The 25,882-nt window shown below is 36.9% G+C and overlaps 3 protein-coding genes across 7 annotated transcripts in view; 2 read left to right on the top strand and 1 right to left on the bottom strand.

Moving 5' to 3' along the window:
* Positions 1-1,547, top strand: part of SNAP23 (synaptosome associated protein 23) — a 39,112-nt gene extending 37,565 nt beyond the window's left edge. For both annotated transcript variants that reach the window (XM_081289616.1, XM_081289615.1), the window contains one exon: positions 443-1,547. In XM_081289616.1, coding sequence (XP_081145742.1) covers positions 443-508 — 66 coding nt within the window. In that variant the 3' untranslated portion in view covers positions 509-1,547. The remainder of the gene's footprint in view (positions 1-442) is intronic.
* A 4,554-nt stretch (positions 1,548-6,101) lies between these two features.
* Positions 6,102-10,353, bottom strand: LRRC57 (leucine rich repeat containing 57). 2 transcript variants are annotated; one of them, XM_081289611.1, is made up of 6 exons: positions 10,235-10,353; positions 9,887-9,992; positions 9,655-9,793; positions 8,885-9,153; positions 6,812-6,997; positions 6,102-6,394 (listed from the first exon to the last, which is right to left on the bottom strand). In XM_081289611.1, the coding sequence occupies exons 1-6, from the start codon at positions 10,336-10,338 to the stop codon at positions 6,353-6,355; spliced, it is 846 nt and encodes a 281-aa protein (XP_081145737.1). In that variant the 5' UTR covers positions 10,339-10,353; the 3' UTR covers positions 6,102-6,352. The 2 variants fall into 2 exon arrangements, with proteins under 2 accessions (XP_081145737.1, XP_081145736.1); XM_081289610.1 differs by lacking the exon at positions 10,235-10,353 and adding an exon at positions 10,083-10,229.
* Positions 10,354-10,359: 6 nt separating this feature from the next.
* HAUS2 (HAUS augmin like complex subunit 2) lies at positions 10,360-25,831 on the top strand. 3 transcript variants are annotated; one of them, XM_081289612.1, is made up of 6 exons: positions 10,360-10,501; positions 17,404-17,496; positions 18,030-18,099; positions 20,343-20,475; positions 22,494-22,602; positions 25,121-25,831. In XM_081289612.1, exons 1-6 carry the CDS (start codon positions 10,409-10,411, stop codon positions 25,328-25,330), a joined length of 708 nt encoding a protein of 235 aa, XP_081145738.1. In that variant the 5' UTR covers positions 10,360-10,408; the 3' UTR covers positions 25,331-25,831. The 3 variants fall into 3 exon arrangements, with proteins under 3 accessions (XP_081145738.1, XP_081145739.1, XP_081145740.1); XM_081289613.1 differs by having other exon boundaries at positions 10,368-10,501; positions 17,297-17,496; XM_081289614.1 differs by lacking the exons at positions 17,404-17,496; positions 18,030-18,099 and having other exon boundaries at positions 10,371-10,501.
* Positions 25,832-25,882: the final 51 nt, after the last annotated feature.

Below are 25,882 nucleotides of genomic sequence, written 5' to 3'. Positions count from 1 at the left end.
GGAGGGAGGGAGGGAGAGAGAGAGAGAGAGAGAGAGAGAGAGAGAGAGAGAGAGAGAGAATTTATTTATTTATTTATTTTAGTTCTCAGCGGACACAACATCTTTGTTTGTATGTGGTGCTGAGGATCGAACCCGGGCCGCATGCATGCCAGGCAAGCGCGCTACCGCTTGAGCCACATCCCCAGCCCCAGGATTTTTCCAAATCAATTTTATATTCTGTCACTTCTTACTTTAAATGAGTTTTGTAATGTGACTTAAAGTGTTTCTTGAGTTTCATCAGTATGTTGATTAAACTTTTCTTTGGGTCCAGAGGATTGAACCTTGGGGCTTGTACTTACAAAGCATGTGCTCTACTCCTAAGCAACATACCCAGCCTAAATTTCACTTTTATTAGAATGTCTTACCTTGTGAAGTAATGCTCATATCTTTTTCTTTTTTTCAGGCTGACACCAACAAAGATCGTATTGACAATGCCAATGTCAGAGCAAAGAAACTCATTGACAGCTAAAGCTACTGCTGTACTTCTCTATCATTTATTTACTTCAGTTCCTCCTCCTAAATCATTACCTTTTCAGAGTTTGATATTTTGGTTCCATACTTTTCTAATCTGGAGATAATGTGGAAAAAGGGCCAGAGACAGCTTGCCTGATTTTTTGATTTTTTTTTTTAATTCCTGTTTGAGGGTAGACTGTTGCTCATCCTTCCTTCTAGTATTTTATTTCTCAGTTCATATTCTTAGATTGGTTTTCATACATCACACATATTGTTTTCTTCCTTCTCATTTACTTGAGCAATTTCTTTTGTTTTCAAGATTCTGAAGCATTGCCAAAGACAGCCATGAAGAAGGGAGCTATAGAGGTGTTTTTTTGGTTTGGTTTTGGTTTTGTGGTGGGTGAAGAATGAGAGATGAGAGGTCATCATTTCAGTAAAAGCCACAAACAAGTTGGATAACCACAGTAAAGATCTAGTTGGATTTAGTTTTTAAGTTGCAATTTTTGCCAATTAAGGCTAATGCTTAATTTTGTAGCTTTTATATACAATATTTTTGTCATACATCACTATTTTTGCAACCTCTGCTCCAAAGAGTATAATCAGTTTTCGTTAAAGTGAGCTCAGTTTCTGAACTCTTAGTGATTCATTTATATACAGAGATTTTGTTATTTCATATTGCACATTCAGGAACTTTGTATAAATGAGTGGCTTTTTATTTTCATATTATTAATAATATCATGGTCCCATTACAGGCCTATTAATCTCATAAATTTGTCATTAGTCTTTGAAGAAAAGAATATGTAAATACATATATGTAATTTGAGAATTTCTCTCAAAAGCAGGGCTTAAAATTTTTGTGGAAGTTTGATAAAATATATCATGTGAATTCAGATTTACCTCAATGCTAAGAATTATGTTTAGATAGGAAAAAGGAATTTTATTTTGATCTCAGAAAAATAGTTATGTAGTTATGTAGCTTTATACAGTTATTAAAAGTTAGAATTTATTCTGCCCTACTAAAAGTGGTTTGGAAAATTACATTTGGTTTAATTATTGATGATTACACTGTCATTCTTTTAGCTTTGTGTATTGAACTATGACCAGAATCAAGTTGATGTAAATCCTGAACAGTTTTGTGAGAATCTAATTGGATTTGTCACCTTTATTTAAAAACTAGCCTCTGCACACTTTGAACCTGGGGATATGGATTGGTTTGACCAATAGCCACTGCTTGATTCTCATAATTAAACTTTGTAACTAATTAATGGTATTGTTCTTTAAGATAGGTAACATGTTTCTGTGACTGTTATTTTGTGGACAGTAATTTCATCAGCTGCTGTTTAACAAATTGAATAAAGCAAAGGTCCATAAGTCAAGAAGCACACCAATGGAAAGCTGCTGTTAGCTCTTTTCCAATTTCTTTTATTTTTAATTTTTTAGTTGTAGTTGGACACAATGCCTTTATTTTATTTATTTTTTTATGTGGTGCTGAGGATCGAACCCAGGGCCCCACACATACAAGGTGAGCGCTAGGTCTACCACTGTACTATAACCCCAGCCCCTCTTTTCCAATTTCTATTAGAAATATTAACAGAACTTTCCTTTCTGTGATGCATTTAATGTAATCATTATTAGTCTCATTCATTTGCACTCACTTTTATCAGTGACTAAACAGATGTTTCTGGGAAAGAACAACCCAATACTGGAAAAGATACAACTAACAGGAATTTTCAAAGGGTGAAGAGGGAGATATTTAAATAAAGCAAGACTCAATTAGGTCCTCCCTCATAAAAGTGCTCCATGTCAGAAAGAGTAGTTTGCCAGGTGAAAGTGAATGTGTAAAGTAAGGTGTAAAACAGTGGAGATTGTACTATACACTAAGGGCCCTTCTTAAAAGCACTAATTTTTTTTTTTTAAACACTGTTTTGGCTGAAGGAAATAATTTGGAGGATACCACTGTACTGCTCCCACAGTATAATTGGTTTGAAGTGCATGTTAAGGCACCAATTGTCTGGATTTATACTTTAGCTCTTGCTGGCTGTGGTGACTCTAGCCTGTTCCTGTGCCTTAGTTTCTTTTCTGAATATGAGGATTAATGATTCCTACCTCATAAAATTGCAAAGCATAGAGTTTAATGCCTTTAAAGCCCTTATAATAGTGCTTAGTAAATGTAGGAATTTAATGAATGATAGCTGCTATTTTCTCTAGAATAGAGCTCTTTTTTGGTCAAGGATCCATTTGTGAATTTGATGACAGACAACACAGCCCCTTTCCCCAGAGAACTAAACACATGAATGTGAATCATGCATATCTTGAAAACCTACTCATAGATCCCAGGTTATAAACTTTTCTACAGCTTCTGCTACTGAGAAAGGTGAGAAGTAAGAGTCCTAGAAATTAGGCCCATAATGAACTAGAAATGGAAGCTATTAACTTAAAGGCTTTTTTGGTTTTCTCCAATAACACCATCTGTGAACATTTTTTCCATTACTTTTTTTTAAAAAATATTTATTTTTTAGGTGTAGATGGACACAACACAATGCCTTTATTTTTATGTGGTGCTGAGGATTGAACCCGGGTCCTGCCCGAGCTAGGCAAGCACTCTACCGCTGAGCCACAATCGCAGCCCCATCCATTACTTTTTAAAATATTTTTATTTGTTGTTGATGGATCTTTATTTTATATATTTATTTATATGCAGTGCTGAGACTCTTTATTTTATATATTTATTTATATGTAGCGCTGAGATTCAAACCCAGTGCCTAACACATGCTAGGCAACACACTGAGCCAGAACCCCAGCCCTTTTCCATTACTTTTGAAAGGTTAACACAAGCTCTAGAGTGTGATCACCTGGGTCCAAATTTTGATTAAATCATTTACTAGTTATGTAACCCTAAACATGATATTAATTTATAACTATATAGGAAAAAGAAAAAAACAGTATCTCCTACTGAATTTAATTTTTTTTTTTTAACAGTAATCTCCTTCAAGTTTCCAGTCTTGTAATGACAGAGATTTTTATCCTTTACCACTGGGCCTATTTTTTTTTCTTTATTTAGTTTTAATTTATCCTTTGTTTCCATACTTCAACTCTATATCTTTCTTTCTATGTCACATATGGATTATGAGTCTCCTGTTAAACTCTGTATCTCAGACATGTTATACTCATGTGTACTTAGACTTAACTTTTTAAACGGCTGTTTTCCCACAGGGTTCAGTGGCACATGCCTGTAATCCAGCTACTTGGAAGGCTTACAGGAAGGTTATAAGTTCAGGGCCATCTTTAGCAATTTAGTGAGACCCTCAGCAACTTAGGAAGATTCCATCTCAAAAAAAAAAAAAAAAATAGGACTGTTGATATAACTCAGTGGTGAGTATCTCTGGGTTCAATCCTCAGTGCTTTAAAAAACAAACAAAAATTTTAAAAAAAGCTGTTTGCTTTAGGTTACTCTTACTAAAATTCTAGATTATCCCAGTTCATATCAGATACACACACACACACATATATATATATGATATGCATACATATCATACATATCTTGATATATATGCATATATATTATATATATCTGATAATCTCTAATGCCTTATCCCCTAGTTATTTTTTATCTTTTTAATGGCAGCTTTAAGCCCATTCCTAAACAACTTAAATTTTAGTTTTATGCCTTATAGATGAGATAAATGTTATGATTTATTGATTACTTACTTTGTCATAGGCACTATACCAAGTGCTTTTATGTATCTTATAACATACTTGAGAATGTTATATTTACTCTCATATTTACAGATGAGAGTAAATTGCTCAAAAAGCTAATAAATGGCAGCCTTTTATGGATTCAAACCTAAATTGTTCTGACTCCAAGGCCCATGATCTTATTCAATATACCACTGACTTCCAAGCCAAGCTCTAAAAAATATAAGTGACTTAGGGCTGGTAGCCAAGATAGAATCAGGATCTCTGACTATAAATCAGACTACTCTTAGTTCATATTTTAGTCTAAGTCTTGCTCACTATTAACTCTGGGTATATTACTTTATAAATTCTCTGACCTCAAGTGGTTTAGTCTAGCAAGAAAGATAAATATAGAATATGAGAAGTGCTATAGTAGCAGATGGGAGGAACAGTTAATTAGATTTAGAGAAGAGGCTTAGACATAGGGAAGAAGGAGCATAATAGGGGCATTCCTGACAGAGCAAACAACATAAAGGCAGAGGAGAGAATGCAGCATGGGTTTAAGGAGCAGAATGATCTGATATGATTGGATAGGCAAATGAGAGTAAAAGAGGGTATCTGAAAATAAAGTATCCAAATTGTGAAGGGTGGTAGTCACTGATTCTTACAGGGGTGGAGAATGCTAATCATTAAATGGATACATTTAACTTGTTAAAAATTTAAAGTATTTAGAGAAAAGTTAATCATTCAATGGATCAGGTAAGAATAATAAACATTAAGGTTTAGGGGTTTGTCGGTGGGGAACAGCTCCTCAATTGATACTGATAAATTGGCAACCCCTATCTGAGAAGGAGAAAATAACATGGGAAATAGAGAATACCCAGACAAAATTTAAAGTCAGAGACATTGCCCCATAAATAGTAAGCTCTTATGATTTCTTGCCTTTAAGCAAGGTTTAACCATTACTAAGAACTGCCAATATATCCATGGCTAAGATAAAACTTGAGAAAATGACCAAAATTAGTTGTTCAAATGTTCATGTTGTTGACAATCTGAAATCTGCTACTTTTATACTTTCAGGTTCTGTTAATAAGCATGGTTCTAGTACTCCAAAATGTTAATTATCAGTCACATAAAGGCATTTCATTACTTAAGAAACCTGAACAAGAACATGAAACATTTCTCCCTAATTTACTTTCAGAGAACAAATGACCCTTTACATTTTAAAGTTGTCTTCTTCCTTTAAAGAATTAAACTTGCTTCCAGTCAAAGATCATTAAAAATTCTTTATTTAGTATATTCTCTCATTCAGAGAATAAACTTGATAAACATAACTTGTTTTAAAATATTGTAGCAATGGTTTCTTAAAGGTAATTTGATTAGTAGAGTTATAAATACAAAAAGGGGAAAGATTACAGAAATAAGACATAATTTTTAACAAAGCTTCAGGAAAATCTTGATTATTGAAATCATTTTTTAAATCATATAAGTGTTGCATATACATTTTTAGCTCTTCAGAGCCCTCGACCAATAAGGCACATGCAATAGTAAAGGATTTGCTACTGCAGCCTTGGGGAACCTCTCTTAGTGTTGTGTAGGTGCTTCTCTGACAAAGCACACTTGAACCAAGACAAACAGTCATATTTATGTGCATCCTAAATTCTAAGTATAGACAACTAAACTGATGGACTAGAATAAAACAATAAATCCTTAGAGTAACCATAGCAACTCACAAATATGAATTTGATAAAAATATAAAGTGTTAACACCTAGGTGGAATGACAACTAACTTTTATGGAAGTTCACACTTTGAAACTAAACATAATCTCAAGCTGTGGTGTGGAGCTATTCTGTTACCAGGCAGCACCTACTCACCATATAAATAGCAACTAGCTATTGGTTTCTTAAAGCCAAACTAATGATGGTTTTGAAGATAAGCATTGTCCATTGCTCTATCCATGAGTCAAAATGGAGGACTCTTCCTGTCTCCTGACACCTTTTTTTTTTTTTAGCTTGTTTGAGATAGCCCTGAAAAGGAAAAGAGATCTTTGAGCGAAACAATCTCCTGGAGTGTCATCTCCTTACTGCAGATATCCTTGACAACAACAAGAGTCTTAGCTTCAGCCAGATTCCAACAGAGTTTCCATATCATTGTCCTGTAAGGTTCCCATGGTCCTGGAGAACATCATGCAAACTTCTTCTTGGTGGCTGTGAACCTCTCCATGTACTAAAAATCATGAAAGAATAATATATATATATATATATATATATATATATATATATATATATATGGTATTTTGGCATGAGTAAATATAAGTTTATCTGTTACTTAGGTTTCTACATGCTCCCCCCACCCTGCAATTTTGTCTTTTATTGGATTTGGTCCATTTCCTATTAAACCTACCTAATAATTTAAAGCACATGGTTTAAGTTCTAAATTTTTTTGTATTCTAATATGAAACATATCAGAAGATGATTTGCAATAAGCTGTCTATAAAGAAAGCCATTTTGGCACAATATCATTTTGCCAATTCTTAGAACCACCCTCAAAATTGGGAAGAACAAAGTATTCATGTGGGTTACCTCAGCATTCTCTGGGTTAGTAACTAGAAATGCAGAAGTATGCTACCACACAAATAAATACCTTATCATAGCCTTCTAGTTCTCGAAGTTTCTTTATTTCAAAAAGATTGCCTTCCACAGCAAGCAGACAGATCTGGGAATCACTGAGGATGCTCTGTGGAAGCATGCGGAGCTCAAGACAGTTCTCTTCCAGGCGAAGAACTTTAAGGCGAGGACAGCAAGATATCTTTACTGAGATCTGAGATATCTATTGAATAACAAAACAATAATAGGAAAAAGCACAAGCCCTCTAATGGTTACTTTTTACTACATTACAAAAACAAAAACCTTGATATTTGTCCCAGTTCTTTTACCACCTCCATTTTCTCACTACCTACTCACCACAGAAGCCTCAGTTACAGACCTTCTGTTACTAGTCCTCCACTTTAAAAATAAAATGCTTTTTTGAAGTTACCAGTGGCTTTTTGAGAATTAACACAAATTTAAACAAAAAAGTTACCTGTAATCTGCCAACCTTTCACGTGTAAAAATATACCAACTACTTTATTGCCAAAGCCAAGAATCCATCATTTTCTATTGCATTTGACTGTTCCACTTTTTTTTTTTTAGAAAGAGAATTTTAATATTTATTTTTTAGTTTTTGGCAGACACAACATCTTTGTTTGTATGTGGTGCTGAGGATCGAACCCGGGCCTCACGCACGCTAGGCGAGCGCGCTACCGCTTGAGCCACATCCCCAGCCCCTGTTCCACTTCTTGTACATAAGTACTTGGTTTTTCTTCCTATCTTTTGAATTATTCCTGATTACTGGTTTCCCTTTTTCCTTATGGACATTTTCAAGCAGCAGTCCCTAATACTTTATATTTCATATTCTCTTTCAACTTTTTCCTATGAAATTCATTGTGTGTATGTATGTGTGTGTGTGTGTGTGTGTGTGTGTGTGTGTGTGTTTTGCTGGGGATTGAACCCAGGAACTTGTGCATGTGAGGCAGGCACTCTACCAACTGAGCTATATCGCCAGCCCAGGAAGTTCATTTTTGAATTACTTAATAATCTAAATGTTTTTTTCTACATACATATTTACTCATCTCTATTCTACTTCTGTTTCCCACTTTCAGGAAAGCATTTCTTGTTGAATGATTCACCATAATCAACCCAGCACATTCAATTGTACCACTATTCCTTTAGGCCCTCAAACTCAATACCAAACAATTGTCTTTGACTCATTCACTGTTTGGCTCATCAAATACTCAAATTCATCAAATTTCATAGGGCTGGCACATTCTAGGCAAGTGCTCTACCACTGAGCTACATCTAGCCCAAGTCACCAAATTCTATTGACTACTTGGTATTTCAGGCCATCACCTGGATCATTGAGTGAAACAACATCCTTAGATCTCATCCCATCCTTCATAAATCAGAAACACTAAGGATAAAGGCCCAGTGATATTGTTAAACAAGCTCCCCAGGTTACTCTATATATACTAAAGTCAGTGGGTCTAAGGCATTATCTAAGGCATCAGCAGAGGTCAATGTGTAGCAAGTCCTCAACTAATACCTATAGTTTAACTGATATTTTCCCCATAATCTCAAGGAAAAGGTGAGATAATCTCAAAGAACTTAATTCATGAGTTGCTTAGCCCCTCACTTTTGCTGAGGCTGGCTTTGAACTCAAGATCCTCCTGCCTCACCCTTCAGAGCCTCTGGGATTACAGGTGTGTGCCACCGAGCCTGGCACCATCCCTCTTTAAAAAAAAAAATTTTTTTTTTTGAGATAAGGTCTTGCTAAGTTGCCAAAATGGTCACAAACTTGTGATCCTCCTGCCTCAGGCTCCTGAGTTGCTGGGATTATAGGCATATGCCACCACATCTGGCTAGTAGTTTGACTTTTGAAATTACCCTTACCGTGTTACCTGCTACGCACTCCCCAAAAAGCCTAGACAGCAAACACACCCAGTGTTAGTCCCCACTAACTCCATGGCACTTTGGGCTTTGAAACTGGTTCGGTTTATGGTACATATCTCTCATCTATCCTTTGATAGTCAACTCCATGATCACAGTTTTGTGAACAACAATTTATTAGGAGACCAGAAACCCAAACATATGCTAGAAAAAAAACCCTAAAGTTCTAGACCTGGTTCTGGTTGAGATTGAGTTCGATGACCTGCAGCTCCCCCACGATGTCAGGTATACTCCGAATCTGGTTCTTAGAGAGATCTACCACATCTAGGTGCCGTAGGCTACAAAGTTGGGGTGGTAGTGCTCCCAGCTGGTTCCCAGAAAGGCTCAAGGTCTTGAGGGCAGAAAGCTGCCCAAAGGTAGATGGCAGCTCTCTCAGGTGATTGTTGTTTAGGCTTAGAGTGTCTAGTTTTTTCAGACTGCATAATTCATCAGGTAGAATATCTAGCAAAGAAAAAAATTAAAAACCTGAATCTGATAGAGCTGAAAAAACACGTTTGATAAAGATTACAAAGACTCTATATCAGTCTGCTTCACTTCTTGTTAAAACAGAATTCCCACATGCACCACTTTTAGGTATTAAATTTTACCAACATGGTCTTCAGAAGATGAGTGTGCCATCAATATGCAGGAGCATTCCTGAATACAATGGGCTCCTTTTACAAGGGGGATGAGGCACAATTCGACAACAATTTTGTGAGTTTTTGGAAAAGCCTCCCTTTCCCATTCCATTTTCCCTTTTAAATGAGCTATTTTGCTTACATCACATCCCAAAGATCAATCATCATATAACCCAAGAAACCTTGCAGTGGAGGTAGAAAGTTTCAAGGACTCTTGTCATTCTGCATCGTGAGCCCTCTGAACAGTTTCATAATGACGCAAGAGAAATCCACCCTTTTTAACTTCTGATCACTAATAAAAACTTCCCAGGAGCAAACGCCATACTCAGTTTGTTGTTGTTCAGGGAGAGGCTCTTCAGCAAAGTGAACTTCCCTATCAGCAGAGGCGGTAGGCTCTCTATCTTGTTGTTGGACAAGTCTATGGTCCTAAGGTTGTTTGTCAGTTTCTGCAAATCTGAGGGGAACTGGAGAAAGGGTTCATAGCGTTAAGAAGCCCTCACGGATTAGCTTCTCCGCCCCCGCCGTCCCTCTCCCTGGTTTTATCTCTCCCATCTCACCTCGGTCAGTCCACGGTCCTTAAGCTGAAAGACACCAGTTTTCTGCGCCGTTTCTACGTGAGCGCGGAGGGCACTATTTCCCATCCTATCACCAAGACTCTGGTCCCTGCGGGAAGGAAGCGCAGCGGTCAGCGACCAACCTAGGCACACAGTCACCCCGTCAACCTCCTTTTGGGTCTCCGGCCCCAGCTGTCACCTCCAGCCGATCCCAGGATTCTGGGAGCCAGCCCGAGTGGCAAGGAAGAAAGAAAAACAGACCACCAAGTTCTGCTGCTTTTGCAACTGTGCTAAGGCCAGGCGCTCCTGAGAGCCTCTGGAGAACTAGGGACCCCGGGACTCGCTTCCTACAGCTCAGTAGGAAGAAGTCCCGGCTGGTGGAGACCAGAGACCCAAGCTAGCCTGGGATGCGCTCCCAGGGCTTCCGCCCGGGCGGGAACGCCCTGTGATGTCATCGACCCGCGCCGAGCGTTCGTCGCGCTTTCGGCTCACTCCTGGCGCCTAGCGGGGAGGTGTGTTAGAATCATGGCTGCTGCCAACGCTTGGAACCCGGCTTCCGCGCCGAACTCCGCAGGGCTACTGTTGGGCCACTTCGTGGCTTCAGGGTTGGTCACTCAGGTGAGTGGGGCAACAATGGCGTCATCAAAGCGGGGGTGGCCATGGTGGCGACAGAATTTGGCTGTGAGATGGTTGATGGTACTTATTGCGGGAGTGTTGAGGGTGCTGATTGGGGTGTATACCAGGATAAAGGCTGATTGATAGAGCCTCTTCTAGTTTGCAGCCTTGGCTTTAGTGCTGTGGATTCTTCGTAAACAGGGATCTGAGTAGGTGGTGTTTCGAGTAGACTGTTTGTTTGCCGGCAAATTATGTCAAGCCAGATTACGGCGGATAGAACAGTGTTGTCCTGTTTATTTTCATCCAGTGATACCGCCTCTAGAGTGTAGTATGCGGTGGGGTTGAGAAATAATGGTAGATAGTTAAAAGTAAACATTCCCATTATGTGTATTTACAGGAAGTATTGAAGCAAATTTGGGGCAGGAGAGGTTGAGTACAGAGGAGCCCCAGGGGAAGTTCATTTGGGGTATCTTTTAAGGAAAAAAAAAAAAAAACAGCATTTGGTGGAAAAGACATAAAGGATTTTGGAACATGAGTGGAGGAAGGGATTAATTTTGAGGAAAGAAGGGAGATTAGCCCAAGGAATGATGATTTTAGGTTGGGCAAGAAGAGCATGTTCACAGCCCCGGGAGAAGGAGCCAGTAGAGGAAGAAATTGAACATGTGAGGGAATAATAGAATACAGGTGACAGAGGAGAATGAGACAAGTGGGAACAAGTGAATTGAAATTGAGGGAAGGAAACTTTGATATGAAAAGGAATTTCACTAAAAAGAACTTTGAGCCAGGAGCGGTGGCGCACTCCTGTAATCTTTTTGGTTTGGAAGGCTGAAGCTTTGAACCTCAGCAAAAATGAAGTGTTAAGCAACTCAGTGAGACTCTGACTCTAAATAAAATACAAACTAGGGCTGGGGGTGTGGCTCAGTGGTCGAGTGCCCCTGAATTTAATCCCTGATACAAAAGAGGTGGGGGGAGAGAAAAGCTAAAAAGATAAATACATCTGCAGAAAAATAGCAATAAATACAAACATGATGGAAGATATATGGAAAATCTCTCTCTTTCTCTTTTTAAATTCCATATTGGGTCTTGATTAGAGACCTGGGTCTTGAACCCAGGAGCAATCTACCTTTCAGCTACATCACCAGTCCTTTTTCAAAATTTTATTTTGAGTCAGGATCAAGTTTCCCTGACTGGCTTCAAATTTGCTACTCTCCTGCCTTAGCCTTCTGAGAAGCTGAGATTGCAGGTCTGTGACACTATGCCCAGTTAAAATATACAACTTTTTTGTATTTAAAAGATTTGTTTGAGGTTTCTGATACCTTAAGGTGATTTGTTTGGTTGGTTGTTTTTGAAGTGCTGGGAATCAAACCCAGGGCCTTTTTGTTGCTAGTAAGCATTCTATCACTGAACTACATCCCCAGGATCTAATTCTTTTAAATTAAGAAACTAAATTCTAAAAGACCAAGAAATTTGTCTGAGGTCATTCAACCAAGAAGGCATAATTAGATCCCAGAGCTCTCCCTTTTCTGACACATTATATCATTTCTTAAGATAAACTGTGATAAAATATTGTGATATTTCTTGAATAAATTTTTCCCCCTTCTGTACAGGGATTGAACCCAGGGGTGCTGTACCACTGTGTTTTATCCTCAGCCTTTTAAATTTTTTCTTTTGAGACACAATCACACTAAGTTGTCTATGCTGGCCTCCAATTTACAATATTTTTCTCTCATCCTCCCGAGTGTCAGGGATTATAGGTATATGCCACTGCACCCAGCTTCTTGAAAGATTTTAAAACTTATGTTAAGACCCAGTGTTGTGTTTGAGGGTTTTAGGTAGTGTGAGTACACCAGCTGTTGCAGGGACCAACACAGCACTCCACAGTTTAACCCTTTCTTGCTTCTCTCCATCTTTTCTTCCTACCAAGTTTGCCTACTACTCTCACTTGATTTGTCCAGTTCTTCTGTCACAAAATACTTTGGTAAACTCATAAGACATTTGAAACTTAATATCCTTCTAGAAAATGTGGGATAGGAGATATGACTGTCTATACCGAGAGAGTAAGTTGCTATTGAGAGAATTTTTAAAAATGTTTTTTTAGTTGGATATGGACACAATACCTTTATTTTATTCATTTATTTTTATGTGGTGCTGAGGATCAAACTCTACCACTGAGCCACAACTCCAGCCCTGAAAAGTTATTTTTATTAGAACGATTTAAACTGATTTGTCATATGATCTCTTTAAACAGTCCATCCTGGGGCCTGGGGTTATGGCTCAGTGATAGAGTACTTGCTTAGCATGTGTGATCCTCAGCACCACATATAAATAAATAAATAAATAAATAAATGGTTAAAAACAAAATAGTCCACTCATGCATCATTCATGTTCATTAAAAATTAAGAGTGATGGGCTGTGGTATATGTAGCCCGGTGGTAGAGAGCTTGTCTAGTATTCCTGAGGCCCTTGATTCAGTCCCTAGCACCACACACAAATTCGCACACACATATTAAGAGTGGTTCCTAAAATTTCTTGTAGAAAACATGTTTGAACTTTGTTCTGTTTTGATCTATCCAAGAGGAATGATTTGATGAAAGAAAGGTATGGTCAACTTTTGTAGCATACTGAGATATTTCCTTTACTTTATGCCCCTAGGGCTGCTTTACATTCTAGATATTTTTCCAGCAATCTTTAGTTAGTAAGAGTCTTGATCAAGGCTTCTTCTGTTGGCAGTATAGGAGGATCTGGTCCTAAGAACTCTTTATAATCTACCACTAATCTCTTTTCTCAATCTGTGTCCTGCCTTTTTCTGCCTATTTGATACCTCTGCTCTTAACTTTTTACTACACTGGCTCCCTTTTAATGCTCCTCAACTGAAATACAGCATGAAGAGGAAAAAAAAAAAAAAGTAAGGTAACCCCTAGGTTACAAGTTTATACATACAAATGTACACAATATTTGAACCCAGGGATTCACACATGCTAAGCATGCACTCTACCACTGAGCTACACCCTCAGCCCCAAAGAACTTAAATTAAGCATAAAGTTCCCATATTTCAGCTTCCTGTGCCTAGTAACAAAGTAAACAATAACACTGTAAATATACTCCTTTTTCTTAGGATCATTTCATTTTCAGGGTCCTTTTGCCCCAGTGACGTGTAAAGTATGTAATATAGCAATAACTAAAGGCACAGACTTCTGTGTAGTTGTGATTTTTATTTTCTTGGAATGTTTTGAATTTTAATTTGACTGCTCTTTCTTTTTTTACCCACTTCTTTTTTTTTAAGAGAGAGAGAATTTTTTAATATTTATTTTCTAGTTTTTGGTGGATACGTCTTTATTTTATTTGTATGTGGTGCTGAGCATTGAACCCAGTGCCCCGCGCATGCCAGGCGAGCGCACTACCGCTTGAGCCACATCCCCAGCCCTGTTACCCACTTAAACATTCTTATTTTCACTCTGGTTTCTCTTGCATATTATTGGCTAAGCATCATTACCCTATTGTTGAATCAAAGAGTTTACTAGTTTGCCAAATGTGCAACTAAGCTTAGTGTATACACATGGAATGTTGGAGATATGCCAGAGTTAGTAGGTTACATGATATAGCATGTTTTACTTTCATTTACTTTCTTCTACCTAAGAGAGAGTGTAAAGAAAAAGTAAGAGATAGTGAATTAGATGTTCTCATTTCTGTTCTGACACACATTGGCAATGTGAAGTTGGACTAATACTTAATCTCCCTGGTCCTCAATTTTGCCACCAATAGAATACCTGTGTTATCTGCCTCAGTTAATGGCATAACTGTCTTTACAGCCACCTGAAACAGAATCACTGGAGTCAAACAATGATTAACTCTTTAATCATTGACTTTAATTCTCATTTACCATATCAACTAGGACTTGTCAGTTTCATTTTGACAGGTACTCTTATCTCTGTCTTCCCTTTCCTTTTAAACAGCTACAGACCTAGCTCACATTCTCATGATCTTACCTGGAATACTATAGCAGCTACCTGTTTAAATATTCAACCTTATGCCCATCTCTCTACTTGTATTTTTGTTTTATATTGATGGCCAACTGTAGGGATTTCCTTTTTCCCTCTCTTTCTGTGTAAAATATACATAACTTTTATTAATTTAACTTTTTTCTTAAATATTTTTATTAGTTCCTTATAGTTATGCATAATAGTGTACATATAACTTTTGACATAATTTTACATGAATGGAATTTAATTTGCTCTGTTTCAGTCTCCAGTCCTTCTTCTTTCCCTCCTCTCTTCCTCCCTTTATTTCCCTTTCTCTACTTGACTGGTCTTCCTTCTATTTATTTTTTTAATTGATGCTTTATACGTATACATAAAGGTAGAATTCACTGTGATATATTTGTATGTGTACAAAAGTCAAATTCATTCTTTATTTCCTCCCTTTTACCATCCCTCCTCTCTCTCCTCAATCTCCTTCCTCTATTCCACTGATCTTCCTTTTATTTTCATGAGATCTGATGCTTTTCATGGTTTCCTTTGCTGTGCAGAGGCTTTTTAATTTGTGCCATCCCACTTATTGATTCTTGGTTATATTTCTTGAGTTTTAGGGTTCTTGTTAAGGAAGTCGGTGCCTGTGCCGCTATGTTGGATTTTTGACCTTTTATTTTCTTCTAGTAGTTGCAAAATTTCTGATCTGATTCCTAAGTCTGATCCACTTTCATTTGACTCTTATGCAGGATCTAGTTTCATTCTTCTACATATGGGTATTACTGGGGATTGAACCCAGATCCTCGCACATGCTAAACAAGCCAAGCATTCTACCACTGAGCTACGCCCCCCGCCCTTTGAACCTTTGTGTGTGTGTGTGTGTGTGTGTGTGTGTGTGTGTGTGTGTGTATGTGTGGGTAGTCTGGGGATTGAACCCAGGGGCATACATCTGAAGCCTTTTTTTATTTTAAAAAACTGCCCAGACTGGCCTTAAATTTTTGATCCTCCTGCCTTGATTTCTTGAGTAGCTGGGATTATAGGTAGGTGACACCATGCCTGACTATTTTAACCATCTTAAAATGTATAATTCAGTGGCATTAAGTACTTTCACAATGTTATGCAATTATTTTCAAAACATTTATTACTCTCTATGGGAAACTATATTCATTGAACAGTTACTTTCCATTCTTTCCTTCCTCTGACCTTTGGCTTTCAGTTTTCTTTTTCATAGTACCCACTGTTAAATTTCTAAAATATATATTTTATATAAGACCATGTTACTGCTTCACCAGAAAATGTTCAGTTGTTCCCATTAACTGCATTATGATCATTTGGCATAACCCTCAATGTTTTCTATGATCATATAGGAAACTATGTTTCTAGCTTCATTCTTGCCTTACATGTATATTAATACCAAATGACAGTTGTTGAGCATTTATGTTTCATTCTTTGTATCTAAAATACCTTTTTTTTTCCACCTCCACCATGAGCCTTTTTTAGGGGGAGGGTGGTACTGGGATTGAACCCAGGGATGCTTCATCACTGAGCTATATCCCCAGTCATTTTTATTTTTTATTTTATTTTTTTATTGTGAGACAGGGTCTTGCTAAGTTGTATTATATTGCTGAGCTGTCCTCAAACTTGGGATCTTCCTGCTTCAGCTTTCTGAGTCACTGGGACTAAAGAGATATGCCATTGAGCCTGGCATTATGACCCTCTTGAAGGCAAACAGCTTGTTTGATTCATCTTTGTATCATCCATTGTCTACCTTAATAAGTGTTTCTTAAATTGACTATCCAATTTTTCCTATAAAGGGCCAAAGAGTAAGTATTTGAGGCTTTATAGGCCATATGGTTACAGCTATTCACTAGGCAGTTTTAGTATAAAAATAGCCAGAGGTAATATATATGTGAATGAGAGAATTTGTGTTCCAATAAAATTTTATTTCTGAACCCTTAAATTTACATGTCATATAATTTTCTTGTGTTATAGAATATCATTTTTTTCTCTGCTGCCCGCCCTCTGCAATTTGAAAATATAAAAACCATTCTTAGTTCAAGAGCTGTAAAAAAATAGGCAATGGTATTGCATTTAGTTTCCTAGTCCCTGGCCATTTATAACTTCTAAAATTCTTTCCTCTGTTTCTTCTTCCCCACCATTTTTTTTTTCTTTTTGGATATGTAGTCTTATCATGTTGCACAGGCTAGGTCTCAAACTTGTGATCCTCCTGTTTAAGTCTCTTTAGTAGCTGGAATTATAGGCATGTACCATTGTGCCTGGCCTCTGTGCTAACAGTCTACAAAAGAAGAAAATATAGAAAATTATGGAGGAAGTTGGGGGGTGAAAAAAATAACATCTATACTCTGAGATAACCTGCACTTAAGAGGACAGTGTAATGGAATTACAGAATGAAAAGATAAAAAAGGAGTAGTCCTTATAGAAAAATCATTATACTGGGACATAAATATTCCTTTATGTAAGAGAATACATGTGAACAGAGACAACATGCATGACGGGTATGCAGTTGATGTCATTAGATGAATCATAAATTATTCCATGTGGCAGGGTTTTTGATTTTTCAATCCAGAGGGTCAGAGAGACTAGGCTTGGTTCATTTGGATGGGCAGAGGTGAGTTTCCAAAAACCTCAGCTTATCTTCTAATAAGTTATTAGTAATGTAAATCTATTGTATATGGTACCTTAGGAAATAGTACAATACAAAGTGATTGTACTATTTCATTTTTTAAATATTTGTGCAAGAGATTTATAACAATGAAGTTTCTAAAAACAGGAAATATACATTACTACTCTTTTTTCTCTACCTTTTGTTTAGGGACTGTGTTGGACATAATATGAATTTTCAGTCCCATGGGCATGCTCTTCCATGTATACAGAAACTTTTTGTGACATACTACTGTTTTCCTGTTCATTTACCAATAGGAGATGTTAAATATATCTAAGAGAACAGCTCCTTGCTTTGAGAAATTCTCCAGACTACAACAGATCACAAATATTCAAGCTGAAATCTATCAGGTAAATTATTATTTTTCTTTTTTTAATTATTACTTTTTTACTTATACAAAAAAAAAAAAGAAAGAAAAATCCCAGATAGGGTTGTAGTTCAGTGATAATGCAAGTGCTTAGCATGTGTGAGTTCCTAGGTTCAATCCCTAGCACACCCCCCAACCAAAAAAAAAAAAAAAAAAAAAAAACCACAACCTTACAACCTTAATTGATTCAAATAGCAATTCTCTTGCACTTAGAACAAGTATCTAGCACATAGTTGGGTAAAGGTTTATTGTAGTAATTAATAGCAATAGTAAAAAAAGTAGTAGTAGTAACAGTTAAAGTAAATATAACAGCAGGAGGGCAAGAACACCAAAATGAAAAGCTTTAGTAAATTACCTGCACTTTTATATACATACATCATCCTCCCATCTCATTTAAGGAATATACATCTTGTAGCATGTTTCTGAGCTAAAGATTGTCCATTCTTAGCTATTTTTGATTCTTTAACTTCAGGATACTTTCTGAGTAAGCTAATGTTACTTTTATTCCTAATGTAGAAAAGCCTGGAAATTGAACTTCTGAAACTAGAAAAAGATGCAGCAGATGTTGTTCATCCTTTCTATTTGTGTAAGTGGTTTGTTTAAGTGGGTAATCATTGGAATTTAAACTTTTTCTTGGATTATAGTAAATAAACACCAGGCAGCAAAATTGTGATGTGCCAGTTTTTCCAGCCCCACTGCTAACAAAGTCTTCTATTTTTGTGCTTAATTACAAGTCCTGTAGACTTGACTAGTGCAAATAGCATTGGAAGGAACTAGGTTGGCTCCTTTATTCGTTTTTTTGTTAGTATATTTTGTTAATAAGGCTGAGAGTAATGTATAAAGAAAAGAGGTTTATTTAGTTCATAGTACAGAGGCTCAAGGGTGGCATTGGCTTGATTCTGGTTAGGACCTCATGGTGAATAGCATCAAAATGGCAGAGCACTTGGCAAGAGGGAGAGATCACATGGTGAGATAGGAAGCCAGAAAGTGATTCAGAGGTCAGTCTTGCTCTAATACTTCCAAGGGAACCACCAGTAATTACTTAAAGTGACATGATAACTGAAGCACTGAATGAATAGATTGAATATTTGATCAGAAAAATTTTTTTGATATAAAGGACATTATCAGAACACTTGATAAAGTTTAAATATGGGCTGTATTAAATATTGGTAACATTGTATCAATGTTAACTTTTCCAAAAAAATCTCTTAATTTATTAATGTACTATAAGTTAGGTGTATGTTGTTGTGCATGGGAAACACATCTTTTTAAGGGTAAAAGATCATGCTGTCTGCAATTTATTCTCAATTGAGGCCTTTTGAGAACAAAAGATAGAGGTGAGTGTGTGGAGATAGAAAAAGGATAAAAAAGAAAATATAACTAAATATAGTGTCTAGGTGATATGTATATAGGAGTTTACTGAACTTTTTTTTTTTATTGGTTGTTCAAAACATTACAAAGCTCATGATATATCATCTTTCATACATTTGACTCAGTTGGGTTATGAACTCCCATTTTTACCCCAAATACAAATTGCAGAATCACATCGGTTACACACTCACGTTTTTACATAATGGCATATTAGTGACTGTTGTATTCTGCTACCTTTCCTATCCCCTACTATCCCCCCTCCCCTCCCCTCCCATCTTCCCTCTCTACCTCATCTGCTGTTGTTCAGTTCTCTCCCTTGTTCCCCCCCTTTCCCCTCACAACCTCTTATATGTAATTTTGTGTAACATTGAGGGTCTCCTACCATTTCCATATGCTTTCCCTTCTTTCTCCCTTTCTCTCCCCCGACTCGTCTCTGTTTAGTGTTAATCTTTTCCTCATGCTCTTCCTCCCTGTTCTGTTCTTAGTTGCTCTCTTTATATCAAAGAAGACATTTGGCATTTGTTTTTTAAGCATTGGCTAGCTTCGCTTAGCATAATCTGTTCTAATGCCATCCATTTCCCTGCAAATTCTATGATTTTGTCATTTTTTAGTGCTGCGTAATACTCCATTGTGTATAGATGCCACATTTTTTTTTATCTATTCATCTATTGAAGGGCATCTAGGTTAGTTCCACAGTCTAGCTATTGTGAATTGTGCCGCTATGATCATTGATGTGGCAGTATCCCTATAGTACGCTTTTAAGATCCTCAGGGAATAGTCCAAGAAGGGTGATAGCTGGGTCAAATGGTGGATCCATTCCCAGCTTTCCCAGGAATCTCCATACTGCTTTCCAAATTGGCCTCACCAATTTGCAGTCCCACCAGCAGTGGAGTTTACTGAACTTTTAAAAAAGTTTTCTGTACGTCTGAATTTTTTCAAATTAAAACTTTATAAAAGGGACAGTTGGCAGCCATTAACTGAATTTGAGGGGAAAAAATTCTGAGCTAATTAGTAGTTAGAGACAAGTACTACCACACCCAGTTTACCTCTTCCTTTTTTTCTTTCTTTTTTTTTTTTTTTTTGAGAGAGAGAGAGAGAGAATTTTAATATTTATTTTTTAGTTTTTCGGCGGACACAACATCTTTGTTTATATGTGGTGCTGAGGATAGAACCCGGGCCCCACGCATGCCAGGCAAGCGGCTACCGCTTGAGCCACATCCCCAGCCCCTCTTTTTTTCTTTATTAGAGAATGGGTCTCTCTATGTTGCCCAGACTTGTCTTCAACTCTTGATGTCAAGTGAGCCTCCTGCCCCAGCTTCCTGAGTTCTGAGATTATAGGTATGCAACACTGCACCTAGCCTCAGATTAATTTTTGGTATTAGCAAAAGTAGAAGTCATTGTAATTTCAAAAACCTTACTTGTCCTATTGCTAACTGTAAATAACTTTGATTTTTGTAGCTCAAAAGTGTCATGATCTACAAAGTATGAATAATCACCTGGAAGCTGTGCTGAAAGAAAAGAGGTCCCTCAGGCAAAGACTGTTGAAACCCTTGTGCCAGGAAAACTTACCTTTGGAGGCTTTTTATCACAGGTTAGACTGAGAAGAAGAAATGAATACTTGTACATGTTTTCTGAGGGTGAACCTTGAAGCATAATTCACTAAACAATGTGTTATTGATGTGTTGGTTAACATTATTAATGTTGATACATTAAACCAGAAAGAAAAATCTTTGCTTTAAAAGAAGTATCACTATGGTGAAAAGAAAGAACTTCCATTTGCCCATTGTGTTTTGGGAATTATAAATTATGATTTTAGTGAAAAAGTAGATCCTTAACACTTGGCAAGGTGGGTAAAAATTGGTTTTATTACATATAAACTATTTTCTGTGAAATAAATGTATTGTTGAATTAATGTTACCTGTACATAAAAATTCTGTACATAACATGGACAGAAGAAAAAAATGTCAATTAATAAAGGAAAAACAGGGCTGGGGCCGTAGCTCAGTGGCAGAGCACTTGCCTTGCACATGAGAGGCACTGGATTTGATCCTCAGCACCACATAAAAATAAACAAATAAAATAAAGCCGTGCTGTCCATCTACAACTACAAAAAAAGAAAAGAAAAAAAGGAAAAACAAATTGGGTGCCATGGAGCACGCCTGTCATCCTAGCAGCTCAAGGCATGAGGATCATGAGTTCAAAGCCAGCCTCAGCAAAGGCAAGGGGCTAAGCAACTCAGTGAGACCCTGTCTCTAAATAAAATACAAAATTGGGCTGCGGATGTGACTCAGTGCTTGAGTGACCCTGAGTTCAATCCCTGGTACCTTAAAAAAGAAAGGAAAGGGAAAACTGGGTCTTAGGTTATGGCTCAGGGGTAGAGCACTTGCCTAGCACATGTGAGACACTGTGTTCGATCCCCAACACCACATAAAAAAATAAATAAAGTTATCCATCTACAACTAGAAATATTTTAAAAAAAGGAAAAACCAGATTCTGGTCTAATCTCAACTGAGCAAAATGATAACAGTTTTTGCTTCAGTTTTCCAGTCTGCAGAATAGGGATTATTTCTGTTGCTGTCTTTCTCATAGAAATACTATAAGTATAAACTTGAAGATCTAGGTTATGATTAAAATAATAATACAATAGTAAAGCAAGCATCTGGGAATCTGATTTCTTTCTCTATCATTGCCTCACTAGCTGACCCTGAGCAAATCAGTATCCCCTCTCTATCCCTCTACCTCTCTCTTTAAGATGGGATCTTGTCATGTTGCCCATGCCGGCCTTCAACTTGCTATCCTCTTGCCTCAACTTCCTAAGTAGCTGGGATTATCTTTTTTTTTTTTTTTTTTTGTACTTAGGATTGAACCCAGGGGTGCTCAGCCACTGAGCCACATCCCCAGTCTTTTTATATCTTTTATTTAGATACAGGGTCTCACTGAGTTGATAAGTGCCTTGCTAAGTTGCTGAGGCTGGCTTTGAACTCAAGATCCTCCTGCCTCAGCCTTCTGAGCTGCTGGGATTATAGGCATGCACCACTGCACCTTGAAGATTATCTTCTCTTAAGTGGCAGAATTTTTTTATTTTTAGCAAAATAACAGACATACAAAACCCCATTCTTGTATTCAGTATCTAGCCATTAATGTGTATGTTATACTACATTAAAGAAGAGCTAATGATTTTAGGCATTTAATGATTTTAAGCATTTATTACCTTAATGTGAAGACTACTTCAATGTAATATAGTTTTCCTTATTGTCTTCTCTTCACTGAAAATGAGTAGATTGAAATGGAATGAGATTTTATCTAGGGAAATTCCTTCTGTGTGAACATTACTATCATTATCTACCATTAGGTTGGGTTCCAGATATGATGATTAATGTCATATTTTTCTGTTTTTGTATTTGGATAACAAGTTATATGTTTCTTCAAGTGAAAGAGAAGGACCTTTCTTTATCACTGATACTTCCAGGAATTCAGAAAGTTTGTTATTGACACATTAAGTTGATTGTAATTCTTTATTTTAAACTAAAGTCCTAATTAAAGGAAAAGAAGGGAGACACAAAATAATTAAATTTTAAAAATAGTTGGATTTTTTTCTCACTCTTTCAGATATATGGTACATTTGCTGGAGTTGGCTGTGTCTTTCATTGAGAGATTGGAAACCCATCTTGAAACAATTAGAAATATCCCTCATTTAGATGCAAATCTAAAGAAAATGGTGAGTATTAATATAGCTTTCTTTAGTTCTTTTGTACTTGAATATCAAATGTGTTATCTCCTTGTTTAACTCCCCCGGCCCCCTGACCCCATGGTACTGTGGATTGAACCCGGACTTGTGCATGCTAGGTAAGTACTCTACAACTGAACTACATCCCCAACCTATCCTCCCTCCCTTCCTTTCTATCTTTTTATTTTGGGGGGTGTCAGGGATTGAAATCAGTAGCACTTGACCACTGAGCTACATTCTCAGCCCATTTTGTATTTTATTTAGAGATAGTATCTCACTGAGTTACTTAGCACCTTGCTTTTGCTGGTTGATTGCCCTTGGGTTCAGTCCCTGGTACCAAAAATATAAATAAATCCAAACTATAAAATTCATGACCTGCCACTATTACATCACCACCTTTAAAAAAGGACATTTTAAACAAAGGCTTGTATGTTCATGAAATCATCTTAGAGTGCATGTATTATAAATACATAAATTTCCATGCGTATTTTTACTGTGGTAGCTACTAAAAGAAATGATGACTTCTAAAAACCAATCTGGACAGATACCTTTTTATTCCAGCTGCTTCTCCCAGGAGTCTTAAGAGCTGCTGTGCACTGTCACATTCATTACAGCCTCCTTACTAAGCCTGTGACCCATTACGTAAATGTGATACATCTTCTGCTTTAGCCTTGCTTTTTCATTGATTCACTTCCAGGAGTGAATGGTGGCAGGTCTTCCACATCAGTGCTACCAGCCATTTCCATAACCTTGGCTAGAAGGTCTTTATTATTTATTAACTGCAACTCAGGAAAAGATGGTTGACCCAGACCATGGAGAGGGACAACAGCTAGCCTAGGCAGCCACCAGCATTAGGTGGGTCATGGTAATTCGGCTGGTAGTGCAGGATGAATTCCATGTGGGCCTTCCATTTCTTCTTGTTTTCTGAGCAGGAACAGAACTTGGTGAAGTTGGCTACCTGCTGCACCCTGGAAACCAGCTTCTCCACCATGGTGGCCACCTCACCACCCACAATGGCTTACACTGCCCAAAACTAATTATTTTTAAAGTCAAAAAGCTTGGCATCATTTTTCTTTAGAAGCTATTCCAACATTTAATTGAGTATATATTATCTTCATCATGCAAGGGCTATGCTACATGCATGTATCAAGAAAAATAGATAAGACTGATCTCTGCTCTCAGATTCTCAGTTTGGTGAGACAGCTATAAGATTCACACTGTTTTATAGGAGTATTTGCATAAGTTCAGCATAACATTATAAAGAGATACTGTCTATTGTACACAGAAAAGGGAGTGATTACTTCCAGTGTAGGGGAATTGAGAGCAGAATAGGATATAGGAAGACTTTAAAAAGTTTTATATAGGAATTAGTAGAGAGCTGAATCTTAAAGAATCTATGAAATTTAGACACTCCTCAGGAAGAACAGTTTGACCAAAGCAACAATGTCTCACATGAAAAGAGAGCACAAGTAGTTGGGGGAGAAAATGACACTTTACTTTGACTGATGCCTAAAGGTATCAGGGCTGGTAACCATTGAATGAATTGTTTTGGTTTTTTAGTGAAGGATACAGAAGCGTGACTTGGTTAGAGAACAGTACCTTAATCACATTCACATAGAAAATATTGAATAGGGTAGACAGCCTTGCTACTCACATTATGGACAGCATCACCTAAAAGCTTTTTTTTTTTTTTTTCCAGAATTACAGGGTTGGAGGTTAGATCAGTGGTAGAGTATTTGCCTAGCATGTATGAAGCCTAGGTTCTATCTCTAGCATGAAAGAAAGAAAGAGAAGGGGAAGCGGAGGTAGTCATTTACCCTACACTTTCAGAGTCAGAATCTGCATTTTAATAAGTTCCTCAGGGGATTCCTGTGTATATTAAGATCTGATCTGCTCTGAATTAGAGGAAAAGTCAAGAGAAACTTGGAGACTAAATATAGTATTTTTATAAAGGATTTAAAGCACAGGAATACAAAGGATTATATAGAGTTTTTGTTTTGTTTTTAGTTTTTTTTTTGTGGTCACATTTCTAGATCTTTGCTACATTTGGAAAGGGACACATCCAAAGTAATGAAGTTGTTAACCTATCTGATTTGAGTAGGGTCAAGTATGGATTAAAGAAGTTAATGAGGGTGGCTTTTTTTGGCACATGTAGTAAATGTTCAGTCATTGTTGAACTGCAGTTAAATTGAGTTTGAGAAATTGTAAATCCAGATGAAGATTGCCAATGGCCTTAAACATGGGTCTGCATTTTAGCAAGGAGGTTAGATTTTAACTATTTAGAGATTGAGGATCGTTGTTGAGTTGATTATTGAGGACAAAGAAGAGGTGAACTCCCAAAGAGAAGGTGGGTATTGTAAGACGGGGAGAGCATAGTTTTAAGGAGCTTTTGCAGTAAGGGGCTAGAAAAAGGTCAGATGTTAACTTTTGGTGTAACTGTTTGTGATCTAATGATAATGTAATAATGACAGACATAATTTCTATTTTCCCTTTCGTTTAAATATTACAGAGCAAAGCTTTAACCAAGATGGATGTTTTGGTGACTGAGACAGAAGAACTGGCAGAGAATATACTTAAGTGGCGAGAACAACAAAAGGAGATTTCTTCTTGTATCCCCAAAATATTAGCTGAAGAAAATTACCTTCAAAAATATGATATTATAATTTCTCCTTTACCTTTTACTTCTAAAGGTCATATCCAAACAACTAATATCAAGTGATCATCAATTTTATTTTCCCTAATTATGTATAGCCATATACAGTCCATTTCTAGTTGATTGTGACTTGAGTATTTTAAGGCTTTGCTGCTAGCACTACTGAAACTGCCCGCAGTATATTGGAGTACCAAAATTTCAAGTTCATTAGGACCTGACTTCTTTCTGATTAAAAGACTCAAAAACCAAGTTTTATTTGGAAACTTATTCAAACAAGAGACTGTTTTAAAAAGACAGATTTAGGGGCTGGGGTTGTGGCTCAGCTATACCGCTGAGCCTGTGTTCGGTCCTCAGCACCACATAAAAATAAATAAAATAAAGGTATTGTTTCCAACTACTAAAAAAATAAATATTATTTAAAAAGAGAGAGATTTACAAGATAAACTTAAATGGAATATTTGGCATTAAGGAACTGATGTACTTGGGTGTGATAATGGTATTGTGGTTATATTGAAGGTACATATTTATGAGTAAAATAATGTTTTAAAATACAGACTACTGTTGAAATCAAGTTCTCCAGTCTGAAAATAGAAATATTAATGTGTCAATTCTTTTTAC

This window comes from Spermophilus citellus, assembly GCF_964194105.1.
Source record: "Spermophilus citellus genome assembly, chromosome: 4".
Taxonomy (NCBI): Eukaryota; Metazoa; Chordata; class Mammalia; order Rodentia; family Sciuridae; genus Spermophilus; species Spermophilus citellus.
The sequence above is the reverse complement of the archived record's forward strand: the minus strand, read 5'-3'. Positions and strand labels throughout refer to the sequence as shown.

Coding starts and splice junctions, on each gene's coding strand:
- LRRC57 (XM_081289611.1), bottom strand. CDS start 10,338: ATGACATCACAGGGCGTTCCCGCCCGGGCGGAAGCCCTGGGAGCGCAT. Junction 9,794..9,886: donor AGGACCGTGGACTGACCGAG/GTGAGATGGGAG, acceptor CCCTTTCTCCAG/TTCCCCTCAGATTTGCAGAA. Junction 6,395..6,811: donor AACTAGAAGGCTATGATAAG/GTATTTATTTGT, acceptor CATGATTTTTAG/TACATGGAGAGGTTCACAGC.
- HAUS2 (XM_081289612.1), top strand. CDS start 10,409: ATGGCTGCTGCCAACGCTTGGAACCCGGCTTCCGCGCCGAACTCCGCA. Junction 10,502..17,403: donor CTTCAGGGTTGGTCACTCAG/GTGAGTGGGGCA, acceptor ATTTACCAATAG/GAGATGTTAAATATATCTAA. Junction 18,100..20,342: donor TGTTCATCCTTTCTATTTGT/GTAAGTGGTTTG, acceptor TGATTTTTGTAG/CTCAAAAGTGTCATGATCTA.